This window comes from Pistacia vera, unplaced genomic scaffold, assembly GCF_008641045.1.
Source record: "Pistacia vera cultivar Batoury unplaced genomic scaffold, PisVer_v2 Contig427, whole genome shotgun sequence".
NCBI lineage: Eukaryota > Viridiplantae > Streptophyta > Magnoliopsida > Sapindales > Anacardiaceae > Pistacia > Pistacia vera.
In genome coordinates, this window is record NW_022196254.1 from 93,203 (window position 1) to 106,735 (window position 13,533).

At 36.8% G+C, this 13,533-nt stretch overlaps 1 protein-coding gene across 2 annotated transcripts; it reads right to left on the minus strand.

The window, feature by feature from the left end:
- Positions 1–482: 482 nt before the first annotated feature.
- LOC116143266 (glycine dehydrogenase (decarboxylating), mitochondrial) lies at positions 483–12,052 on the minus strand. 2 transcript variants are annotated; one of them, XM_031428723.1, is made up of 15 exons: positions 10,612–12,052; positions 10,136–10,381; positions 9,976–10,053; positions 9,769–9,869; positions 9,493–9,688; positions 9,259–9,384; positions 3,657–3,842; positions 3,413–3,526; positions 2,855–3,007; positions 2,171–2,359; positions 1,815–1,892; positions 1,603–1,728; positions 1,423–1,521; positions 1,164–1,281; positions 483–857 (listed from the first exon to the last, which is right to left on the minus strand). In XM_031428723.1, the coding sequence occupies exons 1-15, from the start codon at positions 11,869–11,871 to the stop codon at positions 763–765; spliced, it is 3,165 nt and encodes a 1,054-aa protein (XP_031284583.1). In that variant the 5' UTR covers positions 11,872–12,052; the 3' UTR covers positions 483–762. The 2 variants fall into 2 exon arrangements, with proteins under 2 accessions (XP_031284583.1, XP_031284582.1); XM_031428722.1 differs by lacking the exons at positions 483–857; positions 1,164–1,281; positions 1,423–1,521; ... (4 more) ...; positions 3,413–3,526; positions 3,657–3,842 and adding exons at positions 5,630–5,775; positions 6,082–6,199; positions 6,341–6,439; ... (4 more) ...; positions 8,331–8,444; positions 8,575–8,760 and having other exon boundaries at positions 10,612–11,871.
- Positions 12,053–13,533: the final 1,481 nt, after the last annotated feature.

Consider the following 13,533-nt stretch of genomic DNA (forward strand, 5'->3'; position numbering starts at 1 on the left):
ATGGGTGAATGAGAATATTTTTGTTAATTTTTAAACTTTTTTTTTGAAAGTATTTAATGAAATTAATAAACTTAAAAGATCTAAAAATAATTAAAAAATATACTAATATTTTTTAAATAACAAAATTAACAAGTATTTTGAAAATATAGGTAGAAATAATAAGTTAAACGGAGCCAAAAATTTGCATGCTCTAGTCTATTTTCACATTTTAAGTAGACAAAATTATATTTTTCTTTATCCTCTATGGAAGGGATAAATGTCTGAACAGCAGACAGCAGATTTAGCAGGGAGTCAGAGATGGGTGAAGAATCTAGCTGTGATTTGACTTGAGTCATGAAAGCTTCAGTGTTACACACAGCTGGCATGGCAAAATGCCAACTGGGGTTTGACCCTCCCAGCCTCATACAGTTTAGACTTTTTTTGGGACACTAATTTTCTGAGTTCTCGTATGTGTGTCTATAACTTTAGGAAAAAAAAGAAAAGAAAAAAAGCGTATAGTAACCATTAGCCATAGAGAAATGAAGACTGAAGAGAAGAAAAGAGCAATAACAATTACAGTATGTGAGTTGCAATCAGCAACAACTGTTATTAAAGCAGAGCAGCTTATCACCAGTAAATCAAGGGAAGGAAAGTCAATAGCTGCACTGGGGCATAGGGCTAGGTATTAATAACTTATATACAAACGACATCATAGAGATAGGCCTTTCAACTTCCATATTCTTCAAGAAACCTTGCATCAAACAGAGGGCACAGTGATGAAGACTAAGCAGTAGCTGCTGCCTGTTCCTCGGCATAATGTGAAGCTGGTTGAAGGGTGCAGATTAGGTTGCGGTCACCGTAAACATTATCGACACGCCCTGAAAGCAATCCCCAAAGTCAAGTTTCATTAATAATCAATCAGGGTACTGAAATGCACATGGATACTTTAATGCAATGTTTCTATTGTACAAGCCATTCAATGAGCAGTCACATTTTTAAGTGGAGCCTATGGAATTTAAAATTAAAAAAAATAAAAAATAAAAAACTACAGTAAATTTAAAGGTCCCATGTAAAAAGTGATTGCAGTCTGATGTAGCCCACTGTATTATTCATGGCTGTTGTTCTGATTATCAATAAGGAAACTGAACTTGGAAATGCAAAAATAGTAAGATGGAAATGCATACCAGTACTAGGCCAGAACTTAGCAGCGCGGAGCCAGGAAGCGGGGAAGGCTGCATATTCCCTAGAGTATGGTTTTGTCCATGCATCTCCCATGAGCAAAGATGGTGGATGAGGTGCTCCCTGCACTTGCTCAAGTTAGATAATAGATTTAAAAGTTCATGAACTAAACTATAATTCTACAAAGAACTAAGAAACGGAATCATCAATTCTAGTAGCTATGTAACCGAAGAAACAACCAGGGTGAGAAAAACAAGCCTTCACCTTCAGGACATTGTTGTGGATATCAGCCTTTCCTTTCTCAATCTGTGCAATTTCTTCCCTAATGGAGATAAGAGCATCACAATACCTGTCTAACTCTGCCTGCAAATATATTGAATTATGTGAGGAAGAGAGAGAGAAAGAGAAAGACTTAACAGAGAACAGATTGTTAACAAGTCATACCTTGCTTTCACTTTCAGTTGGCTCAATCATGAGTGTGCCTGGAACAGGCCATGACATTGTTGGTCCATGGAATCCATAGTCTATCAGACGCTTGGCAACATCTTCAGGCTCTATCCCAGCAGTATTCTGCAAAAATAATGGTGTGCATTCAGTCATGGAAACAAGTGGATAAAAGAGAAAATTAATTACAACATTCGTGCAGAAAGAATAACCTTAAACGGTCTAAAGTCCACAATGAATTCATGAGCACATGTTCCATTGAAACTGCGGAAAAGAATGGGATAATGGTTCTGGAAAAGCAAAGCAATCACCAACAAAATATTAAGTAACAAAACCATAATAATCCAGAATTTAACTTCAATGGAAAGCAATATAAAAGGTAAACCAATAATATGAGTCCCACGCACACACGATTTCCTTTTAGGAAAAAGTAAGTTTGAGCATAGAGTTTTGTCATCTTGACAAATAGAACTTTGACAAAAGAGTGACTATGTATGAGCCGGCATTGCACCCACCAAATTTATAATTGCAGATCATAAAGCAAAAGACACAAGGGAAAGCTAGGAACCTCCAAACGTTTTGCCATGTAGTTTGCATTCAGAATAGCTGTCTTAGAAGCATCAGTAAGTCCCTCAGACCCCATCATGGCTATGTAAGTATAAGAGATTGGCAAGATAAGTGCAGAGCCCCAAGGTGCAGCTGAAATGGCACCCAGGGGTTGGGTCTTCTCAGGGGCAGGTATTCCACCAGTGGGTACCTTCATGACAACAAAAAAGTTAAAACTGAATGACAAGTATATTGCAGCAACAGAACGCATTACCATTAATAAGGTAATCTCAATTCACTAATAAAACTTAATGATCCTAGGAGTAGAATCTTTCAACCATTCGAGGTCATTTCATTTGTTAACAATAAGAAAGATACTGAAACAATAAGAGGTAATGCATGGTCTGGCTGTGTATATGTCAACACTAGTAAAAGAGAAGGCTCCATCGGAACAACTTATTTCAAGGAAGCATGCATTTCTTATCCTCTGTTGCTTCTTCATATTAAATGTGATAAGCCTCAATAAAACTCAATGTAAACAGATAATAATACACATATTTAAATATTAATTTTTATATAAGTAGTCAAAAATCAAATTCACTGATGCAATGTTTTTCCACACAAAAAAATACACATGATGCAAAGAAAGAAGGGTGAAAAAGTATGAAGTTGTAAATATAGATGGTAAACGTAAGAGAGCATGTACCACTGGATGTGAAGGCAGAAAAGGTGCCAAATGTTTCTTCACACCAATAGGACCCATACCAGGACCGCCACCTCCATGAGGAATGCAAAATGTTTTGTGAAGATTGAGGTGGCAAACATCCGCTCCAATGTACCCAGGGCTTGTCAGACCAACCTGTGAAAGCAAATATTTTCTCAGACTTTTTTTTTAACCTTGATGGAATGAGGAAATTTTCTCATTCTTGTATTTGAAGAGTTTATTTACATAAAAAAATATTAGAAGTTTCACTACTATAAGATGTAGAGATGCCTACAAAAGGTAACATTCAAATGACACAATGCAGAAGAAGATCTTTCGTATCAACATTATGATCAGATAAGCTTTACATAAATTAAATCTGCAAGTTTAAATTCTAACTCCCATCTAACCCACAGAGGCAGAGACCAACCCCTTTTCCCCACTTTATCCAAAAATAGATGCATTTAAATTAATTGAAATTCAAGCAAATAATATGGTATGCTTGAGAATTGAAATCAACATGTAAATAGGAGTTCATAGGAACAGAGAAGGAATACAGACCTGAGCATTCATGTTAGCCCCATCCATGTATACTTGGCCTCCATTATCATGAATTATCTTACATATCTCATCTATACCTTCCTCATAGATTCCAAGAGTTGAAGGGTATGTGACCTGAAATTTAGATTAAAATCAGATTAAAACCGAAATTGCACCAGGCAGGCATTTCATAATCCCCTAGTTTCTTCAATGATTTCTATCCTTGGAAGGCATAACTTCCAGTTCAGGATGCAAAAATCCATACCATAAGAGCTGATAGGTTATCCTTATTAGCTTCTGCAGCCTTCCTTAACTGTTCAATGTTGATGTTCCCCTTTGCATCTGTTCCAACAGCGACAATCTTCATCCCGCACATTGCAGCACTAGCAGGATTTGTCCCGTGCGCAGAAACAGGTATAATGCATACATTACGGTGATGGTCTCCTCTTGACTACAGTTTTCAAGTCAAATCATTGTAAGAAAACAAAAGAGTGTTTCGGGAGATGTTAGTGAGGTTTTATGAATTCAAGATAGTCACAAAAGAATACAGCAAGAATTTAAAAAAAGAAAAAAAAAAAAAAAAATCCTGCCAACAAGATTGCATATTCCCCGTATTCACATACCATGAGCTCTGCATTAGATTATAGTCAGGCCATGGATATTAAAAAGGCCCTTCTGAATGAATTTAAAGAGATCCCTATTTTATATACTTGATGTGCACAAGGCTCTTTATTTATATTGTGCTAATTAGAAATCCTGGTGAAGCTTGAAAAGAATATCCGATTAGGTGAGAAAGAATGTACATACTCCATTCCATTGGATCTTTTTTTTTTTTTTTAATATCAAAATGTTTAATGTAATAGTAGGAATGGAAGGGTTGATGGAGAGGCTTTTTCTATCACAAAAAGAAATGAGGACATGGAAATAGAAACAATAACGTATTGGAAAACTACAGGCTGAGCTGAGAGAAGTGATGTAACATATTTAGAGTATGGATAAGTATTTCCCCATAATACACGACCGTTTTTGTCTCATTCAAAAAACCCTTTAAACATCTGACACCAATCCAAAATTAGCATACTTCTTCTCTTCTAGAAGTCCAGATATTTCTGCGCTCTTAAGAAGCATTCGCCTATTCCAATAAAATATTATTGTAACTTTTGATTATACAACATCATTGACCTGCCTTCTACTGTAATCTAATCACAACCATTTCCGACTAAAATGCAGGGAGGATAGGGAATTTAGGGGTGAAATTGAGTCGGTAAATCTAACTTGACTCAATCACTATATACCAAATTCGAGTTTGAACCTAATCAAGTTTGAAAAATCAAGTTTGAACTCGAATTCGGTACTTAAAATTAGAATTTAAGTTCGTATAATCGAGCTTTTTTCGAGCCCAAATTCATTTGATAAAAGTGGATTTACAAATTTTATAATTTTTAAATTATATATGACTCCTATTACTTTAAAAACTATCAATTTAATTATCGACTTTAGAAATACTCGCGAACATATTAAGTCGAATTCTACTGTGATCGAACTCAACTCGATTAATTACTCGAACTTGACTTGACTAATGCCGAGTCGAGTTTGAGTGACTCACAAACAGCTTGACTCGATTTTCATCCCTAATAGGGATTATGTTGTATTCACTTGTATAAACATTAAACATTGAAAAAACGTATTTTTTTTTATTTTTTATACTCTAGTCTATTTTCAAATTTTAAGTATACAAAATTATCTTTTTCTTTGTCCTCTATGGAAGGGATAAAATGTCTGAACAGCAGATAGTAGATTTAGCAGGGAGTCAGAGATGGGTGAAGAATCTAGCTGTGATTTGACTTGAGTCATGAAAGCTTCAGTGTTACACACAGCTGGCATTGCAAAATGCCAACTGGGGTTTGACTCTCTCCCCCCAACCTTACAGTTTAGACTTTTTTTGGAACGCTAATTTTCTTCATTACCTAGATGAGTTCTCGTATATGTGCCTATAATTTTGGAAAAAAAAAAAAAGGCGTATAGTAAGCATTAGCCATAGAGAAATGAAAACTGAAGAGAAGAAAAGAGCAATAACAATTACAGTATCTGAGTTGCAATCAGCAACAACTGTTATTAAAGCAGAGCAGCTTATCACCAGCACATCAAGGGAAGGAAAGTCAATAGCTGCACTGGGGCATAAGGCTAGGTATAGATAACTTATATACAAACGACATCATGGAGATAGGTCTTTCAACTTCCATCTTCTTCAAGAAACCTTGCATCAAAGAGAGGGCACAGTGATGAAGACTAAGCAGTAGCTGCTGCCTGTTCCTCGGCATAATGTGAAGCTGGTTGAAGGGTGCAGATTAGGTTGCGGTCACCGTAAACATTATCGACACGCCCTGAAAGCAATCCCCAAAGTCAAGTTTCATTAATAATCAATCAGGGTACTGAAATGCACATGGACACTTTAATGCAATGTTTCTATTGTACAAGCCATTCAATGAGCAATCACATTTTTAAGTGGAGCCTGTGGAATTTAAAATTAAAAAAAATAAAAAATAAAAAACTACAGTAAATTTAAAGGTCCCATGTAAAAAATGATTGCAGTCTGATGTAGCCCACTGTATTATTCATGGCTGTTGTTCTGATTATCAATAAGGAAACTGAACTTGGAAATGCAAAAATAGTAAGATGGAAATGCATACCAGTACTAGGCCAGAACTTAGCAGCGCGGAGCCAGGAAGCGGGGAAGGCTGCATATTCCCTAGAGTATGGTTTTGTCCATGCATCTCCCATGAGCAAAGATGGTGGATGAGGTGCTCCCTGCACTTGCTCAAGTTAGATAATAGATTTAAAAGTTCATGAACTAAACTATAATTCTACAAAGAACTAAGAAACGGAATCATCAATTCTAGTAGCTATGTAACCGAAGAAACAACCAGGGTGAGAAAAACAAGCCTTCACCTTCAGGACATTGTTGTGGATATCAGCCTTTCCTTTCTCAATCTGTGCAATTTCTTCCCTAATGGAGATAAGAGCATCACAATACCTGTCTAACTCTGCCTGCAAATATATTGAATTTTGTGAGGAAGAGAGAGAGAAAGAGAAAGACTTAACAGAGAACAGATTGTTAACAAGTCATACCTTGCTTTCACTTTCAGTTGGCTCAATCATGAGTGTGCCTGGAACAGGCCATGACATTGTTGGTCCATGGAATCCATAGTCTATCAGACGCTTGGCAACATCTTCAGGCTCTATCCCAGCAGTATTCTGCAAAAGTAACAGCGTGCATTCAGTCATGGAAACAAGTGGATAAAAGAGAAATTTAATTACAACATTCGTGCAGAAAGAATAACCTTAAACGCTCTAAAGTCCACAATGAATTCATGAGCACATGTTCCATTGAAACTGCGGAAAAGAATGGGATAATGGTTCTGGAAAAGCAAAGCAATCACCAACAAAATATTAAGTAACAAAACCATAATAATCCAGAATTTAACTTCAATGGAAAGCAATATAAAAGGTAAACCAATAATATGAGTCCCACGCACACACGATTTCCTTTTAGGAAAAAGTAAGTTTGAGCATAGAGTTTTGTCATCTTGACAAATAGAACTTTGACAAAAGAGTGACTATGTATGAGCCGGCATTGCACCCACCAAATTTATAATTACAGATCATAAAGCAAAAGACACAAGGGAAAGCTAGGAACCTCCAAACGTTTTGCCATGTAGTTTGCATTCAGAATAGCTGTCTTAGAAGCATCAGTAAGTCCCTCAGACCCCATCATGGCTATGTAAGTATAAGAGATTGGCAAGATAAGTGCAGAGCCCCAAGGTGCAGCTGAAATGGCACCCAGGGGTTGGGTCTTCTCAGGGGCAGGTATTCCACCAGTGGGTACCTTCATGACAACAAAAAAGTTAAAACTGAATGACAAGTATATTGCAGCAACAGAACGCATTACCATTAATAAGGTAATCTCAATTCACTAATAAAACTTAATGATCCTAGGAGTAGAATCTTTCAACCATTCGAGGTCATTTCATTTGTTAACAATAAGAAAGATACTGAAACAATAAGAGGTAATGCATGGTCTGGCTGTGTATATGTCAACACTAGTAAAAGAGAAGGCTCCATCGGAACAACTTATTTCAAGGAAGCATGCATTTCTTATCCTCTGTTGCTTCTTCATATTAAATGTGATAAGCCTCAATAAAACTCAATGTAAACAGATAATAATACACATATTTAAATATTAATTTTTATATAAGTAGTCAAAAATCAAATTCACTGATGCAATGTTTTTCCACACAAAAAAATACACATGATGCAAAGAAAGAAGGGTGAAAAAGTATGAAGTTGTAAATATAGATGGTAAACGTAAGAGAGCATGTACCACTGGATGTGAAGGCAGAAAAGGTGCCAAATGTTTCTTCACACCAATAGGACCCATACCAGGACCGCCACCTCCATGAGGAATGCAAAATGTTTTGTGAAGATTGAGGTGGCAAACATCCGCTCCAATGTACCCAGGGCTTGTCAGACCAACCTGTGAAAGCAAATATTTTCTCAGACTTTTTTTTTAACCTTGATGGAATGAGGAAATTTTCTCATTCTTGTATTTGAAGAGTTTATTTACATAAAAAAATATTAGAAGTTTCACTACTATAAGATGTAGAGATGCCTACAAAAGGTAACATTCAAATGACACAATGCAGAAGAAGATCTTTCGTATCAACATTATGATCAGATAAGCTTTACATAAATTAAATCTGCAAGTTTAAATTCTAACTCCCATCTAACCCACAGAGGCAGAGACCAACCCCTTTTCCCCACTTTATCCAAAAATAGATGCATTTAAATTAATTGAAATTCAAGCAAATAATATGGTATGCTTGAGAATTGAAATCAACATGTAAATAGGAGTTCATAGGAACAGAGAAGGAATACAGACCTGAGCATTCATGTTAGCCCCATCCATGTATACTTGGCCTCCATTATCATGAATTATCTTACATATCTCATCTATACCTTCCTCATAGATTCCAAGAGTTGAAGGGTATGTGACCTGAAATTTAGATTAAAATCAGATTAAAACCGAAATTGCACCAGACAAGCATTTCAAAATCCCCTAGTTTCTTCAATGATTTCTATCCTTGGAAGACATAACTTCCAGTTCAGGATGCAAAAATCCATACCATAAGAGCTGATAGGTTATCCTTATTAGCTTCTGCAGCCTTCCTTAACTGTTCAATGTTGATGTTCCCCTTTGCATCTGTTCCAACAGCGACAATCTTCATCCCGCACATTGCAGCACTAGCAGGATTTGTCCCGTGTGCAGAAACAGGTATAATGCATACATTACGGTGATGGTCTCCTCTTGACTACAGTTTTCAAGTCAAATCATTGTAAGAAAACAAAAGAGTGTTTCGGGAGATGTTAGTGAGGTTTTATGAATTCAAGATAGTCACAAAAGAATACAGCAAGAATTTAAAAAAAGAAAAAAAAAAAAAAAAATCCTGCCAACAAGATTGCATATTCCCCGTATTCACATACCATGAGCTCTGCATTAGATTATAGTCAGGCCATGGATATTAAAAAGGCCCTTCTGAATGAATTTAAAGAGATCCCTATTTTATATACTTGATGTGCACAAGGCTCTTTATTTATATTGTGCTAATTAGGAAGCTTAACCTGAAAGACTGACTAAAACATTTTTTCTTTTTCTTTCTTCTCTTTTTTTTTTTTTTTTTTTTTTTTTTGGTTTTTCTGGGCTCTGCATCAAAATGAGTTTCAGGAAGAAACCTCCGAAATGCAAAACTGCAGCTTTTCTGAAACAGGGAAGTGGAAATAGTTTGAAAACATGGATTAATTCAATGTACCTTGTGATATGCGCGGATAACCATCAGCCCAGCATACTCACCAGCAGCACCAGCATTAGGTTGCAAAGAAAAAGAATCAAAGCCAGTAATGGTACACAGAAGTTCACCCAAATCTGTAAACATTTCCTGGAAAAAACAGAAACCATATATTGTCAAGAAACAATTTACATACAACATAAGAAAAGAGCCATGCACCTGGAAGTTCCATGCCAAGAAACATGATTTTCTAATTACCTGATAACCCTGAGCCTGTTCAGCGGGGGCAAAAGGGTGGATGTTAGCGAAGTTAGGCCATGTCACTGGCATCATCTCAGTTGTTGCATTCAATTTCATTGTACAAGATCCCAATGGAATCATACTGTGGCACAATGAGAGATCCTTTGATTGTAATCGATGAATGTATCTAAGCAACTCATGCTCTGTGTGGTACCTAATGAAACAATATATGTAAGTCAGAGTGTCCTCTAAATCGTGAACAATCAGTGGTTTGAAAATTAAAAAAGATTATACATGTTAAAGATGGGGTGTGTCAGAAATGGGCTCTCCCTTGTTAGCCCAGAAGGAATTGCACTCTGAACCTCTTCTGCAAGTGATGCGGCAGTGAATGAAACCTGGCAACTCAAACATAAAAGGTGTCGATTAAATGAAAAAAAAAAGTAATAAATTATAATTAATTTGCAACAAAATAGTTGTGATAGAAAAAACCACAATACTCACAGGTTTGCCACCAGCGAAAACTTTGAAAAGCTTATCAACATCCTCCAAGGTAGTTGTTTCATCGAAAGAAACAGTGATCTGAAAGACAACAGAACTCCAGTATCTCATTACACATGATCAAACACAACTAGCCCGCACAAAAGGCAAAAGTTATACTTACAGTGTTGGAGTCCACAACCCGGAGATTAATTTCACTTTTGTACGCAGCATGGGCAATGGCATGAGCATCCCCAGACTTCACTTTCACAGTGTCAAAGAAGGGAAGGTCCTGGACTTCCACTGTCCCAAGTTTTTTCAGCCCAAGTGCAAATGTCCCGGCAAGACCATGGACCCTTTGGGAAATGGTTTTAAGGCCCTCAGGTCCATGATAAACAGCAAACATAGCCGCCATGTTTGCAAGTAATGCCTAGATAAAACAAGATAACAACCAAAGCAAAGCTAATTCATTGAACATATGCTAAGGGAGTGCTCTGTTTGTAGAGAACATATGAAAAAACATGTTGATGGTAAAAATCTTGAGCAAGTTAGGCTGTGTCTCAAATTGTATTACAAAAACTATGGCACTTTTTCGATCTCAACATTAGCAATCCCTATAGGTTAAACATAAAAGCAATGGGATAAACAAAAATATCTTACTTGAGCAGTGCAGATGTTGCTGGTAGCCTTATCCCTGCGGATATGCTGCTCCCTTGTCTGCATCGCCATGCGGAGAGCAGGCTTCCCTGAAGAATCAACACTAACACCAATAATTCTCCCGGGCATCATCCTTTTGTACTCCTGGGAGGTAGCCAGAAATGCTGCATGAGGGCCTCCATACCCCATTGGCACACCAAACCTCTGAGCAGAGCCAACAACAATGTCAGCCCCCAATTCACCCGGAGGCTTCAACACTGTCAATGCCAACAAATCTGATGCCATAACAACCTTAACCCCATTAGCATGAGCCTTCTTAATAAAGTTCCCATAATCTAAAACTTCACCCTCAGTGCCTGGATACTGAACCAGAACCCCACAAACGTCACCCGATTTGTAATCAATATCCTTAAGATCTGAAACAACAACTTTCAGATCAAATCCGTCCGCTCTAGTAACACAAATATCAATGGTTTGAGGGTGGCAATTGCTAGCAATAATAAATGTCTTCTTCTTTCCTTTTAGTATATTATTACACATTGCCATTGCCTCAGCAGCAGCCGTTCCCTCATCAAGCAATGAGGCATTCGACATAGGCAATCCAGTAAGATCTGTGATCACTGTTTGGAAATTAAGCAAAGACTCAAGTCTTCCTTGAGATATTTCGGCTTGGTAAGGAGTGTACTGTGTGTACCAGGCCGGATTCTCCATTATATTCCTCAAAATCACAGGTGGAACAGAAGTGTTATAGTACCCCATACCAATAAATGACTTATAAACCTTGTTCTTTGATGCCAAGTATTGCATGTGTTCAATCATTTGGCTTTCAGTTAAACCTTCATCAAACTTAGAAAACTTCATTGAATCAATTCGTATAGATTTTGGCACAGTAGCATCAACAAGTGAATCAAGGTTATCAAAACCACATAACTCAGCCATTTTGGTTTGTTCTTCAGGGGTTGCTGAGTTATGGCGACGAGGGAAAGTATCACTTGGCTTCAGAGCCTCAACAGAGATGGATCGAGTTTGTGACCCGAGACCATGAACTACACCATTATAAGACACGTTTCTAGACGGTAACAAGTCTGATCTTGTATTTCTGGACACAAATGGTGACAATGAAGAGACATACCTTGAAGGTGTGCACAAAGCAGTAGACTTTGAAGAGTTCAATGATGATTCATGGTGGTGGCGGGACTGCTTCGACTCATTAACCAGGCGTTTAAGGATTGCCCGGTTCGCGACCCTCCTTGCACGTTCCATGAATGCACAGAGATAGAGCGAAACACGGGCTCTCACAAACTTAAGAATAAGAAGTTAATGAAGCAAGCAAATGGGGTTGTTGGAAAGGCAGAAGGCTACAGAGAGGTAATGTTTTTTATTTTGGTTCCATAAAAGAATGTATACGGTTGGTGGCTTGGTGATAAAGTGATAATATACTGAATTTTTTTCTACATATAAATATATAAATAGAGAGATATTAAAATAAAAAAATAAAGAATAAATTATGAGTTAAAGATGTAGTGTTAGTGGTGGATGACAACTGAGCACCTACGAAGATAAAGACAGTGCAGGAGTTATCTGTTATCATATCACATTCTGCAAAACATCAAATAAATGTATGGAAGAAATTGAAGCAGAAGAGATTGAGATTCAATGGATCAAAACGAACTTTGAAATTTTATGGTAAATATTATTTATGTTTTGAGGAAATCTGGGATTCTTTGGTGGCTGAATCTGTTTCACAACCAGTTTATCTCTATGTCTCACCTCACACACATAAAAACAAAATAAATTTTAGGGTTTAGCTTTGCCAGATATAAAGCACACAAAAATCTTTTCTTTAATTGAAATTTTGGTGTGTTTGGTTGGGTGGATTCTGTCCTGAGGATAAAATTGGAATTGGAAAATGGTTGGATCATCCTTGGGAAAAATGTCTGTGGCTGACATCTTACATCATTGTACCTATAACAAGTCAGAGTTAGTTTTGTTGCAGATACGGTTTGGTTTTGTTGGTGTGACCACAACCTTCCGATTTTGAAACCAAGGGTCACGATGAGACTATTCTATAGCAAGTCTGGTACTGTTGGAACTGGAAACAATAGGTTTGCTGTTTATTAGAGGGAATGTACTGGGGATATTTCTTACTGGCACCAAATCAAATGTAGACTAGGTTCTATGTAATTAATTAAATGATTTTCATGAACGTTTTTAATTAAATATGGCATGCTACTTCTTAAGCTAAGGAAATGATTATTGATACAGAAATACAGGATGGAGAGGCTAAAACCAGATCTTACCTACCACATTGGAATTAGATATTGAAGCGATGGAGTATCTTTGAATTTAATATAAGTAAGTTCGAGACTGGAGTAATGTCTTATTCTATCGTTAATTTAATTTAATTTAATAATATATATTTGAATGATATTTATAACCATGGTTCCTATGTGAAATTATATGTCTTTTAAGGAAACTATTTAATAAAGAGTAAAATTGTAAATAAGAATAAAATTTAGGAGTCTTATTAGAATTTGAAATATGAATCCTATTAGAAAAAGAATATCTCATATATTACCTATAAATATAGGGGTGAGAATCAATTCAAGAATATGAGAACACAATGTATTTGATGTAAGGGTTATTAAATATCATGGGTAGAGTGTTTTAGAAACTATGATCATTTCCACTTTAGGTACTAGCCGTCGAGCGTAGTTAGAAACTATAATTGTTTTTGCTCTGTTTTATGTATCAGATTTATGGTGTTGTGTACTCTTGTATATTGTATTCATGAAACTATAGTAAATTTCTCTCATTCGTAGATAGAGCTGGGCATTTGGGACTGGGCCCAAAAGCCCAGTTTCAAAACCCGGTCCTAAGACCGGTCCTTGAGAGGACCGGACCTAGGAGGCCTGGTCCCAAAAC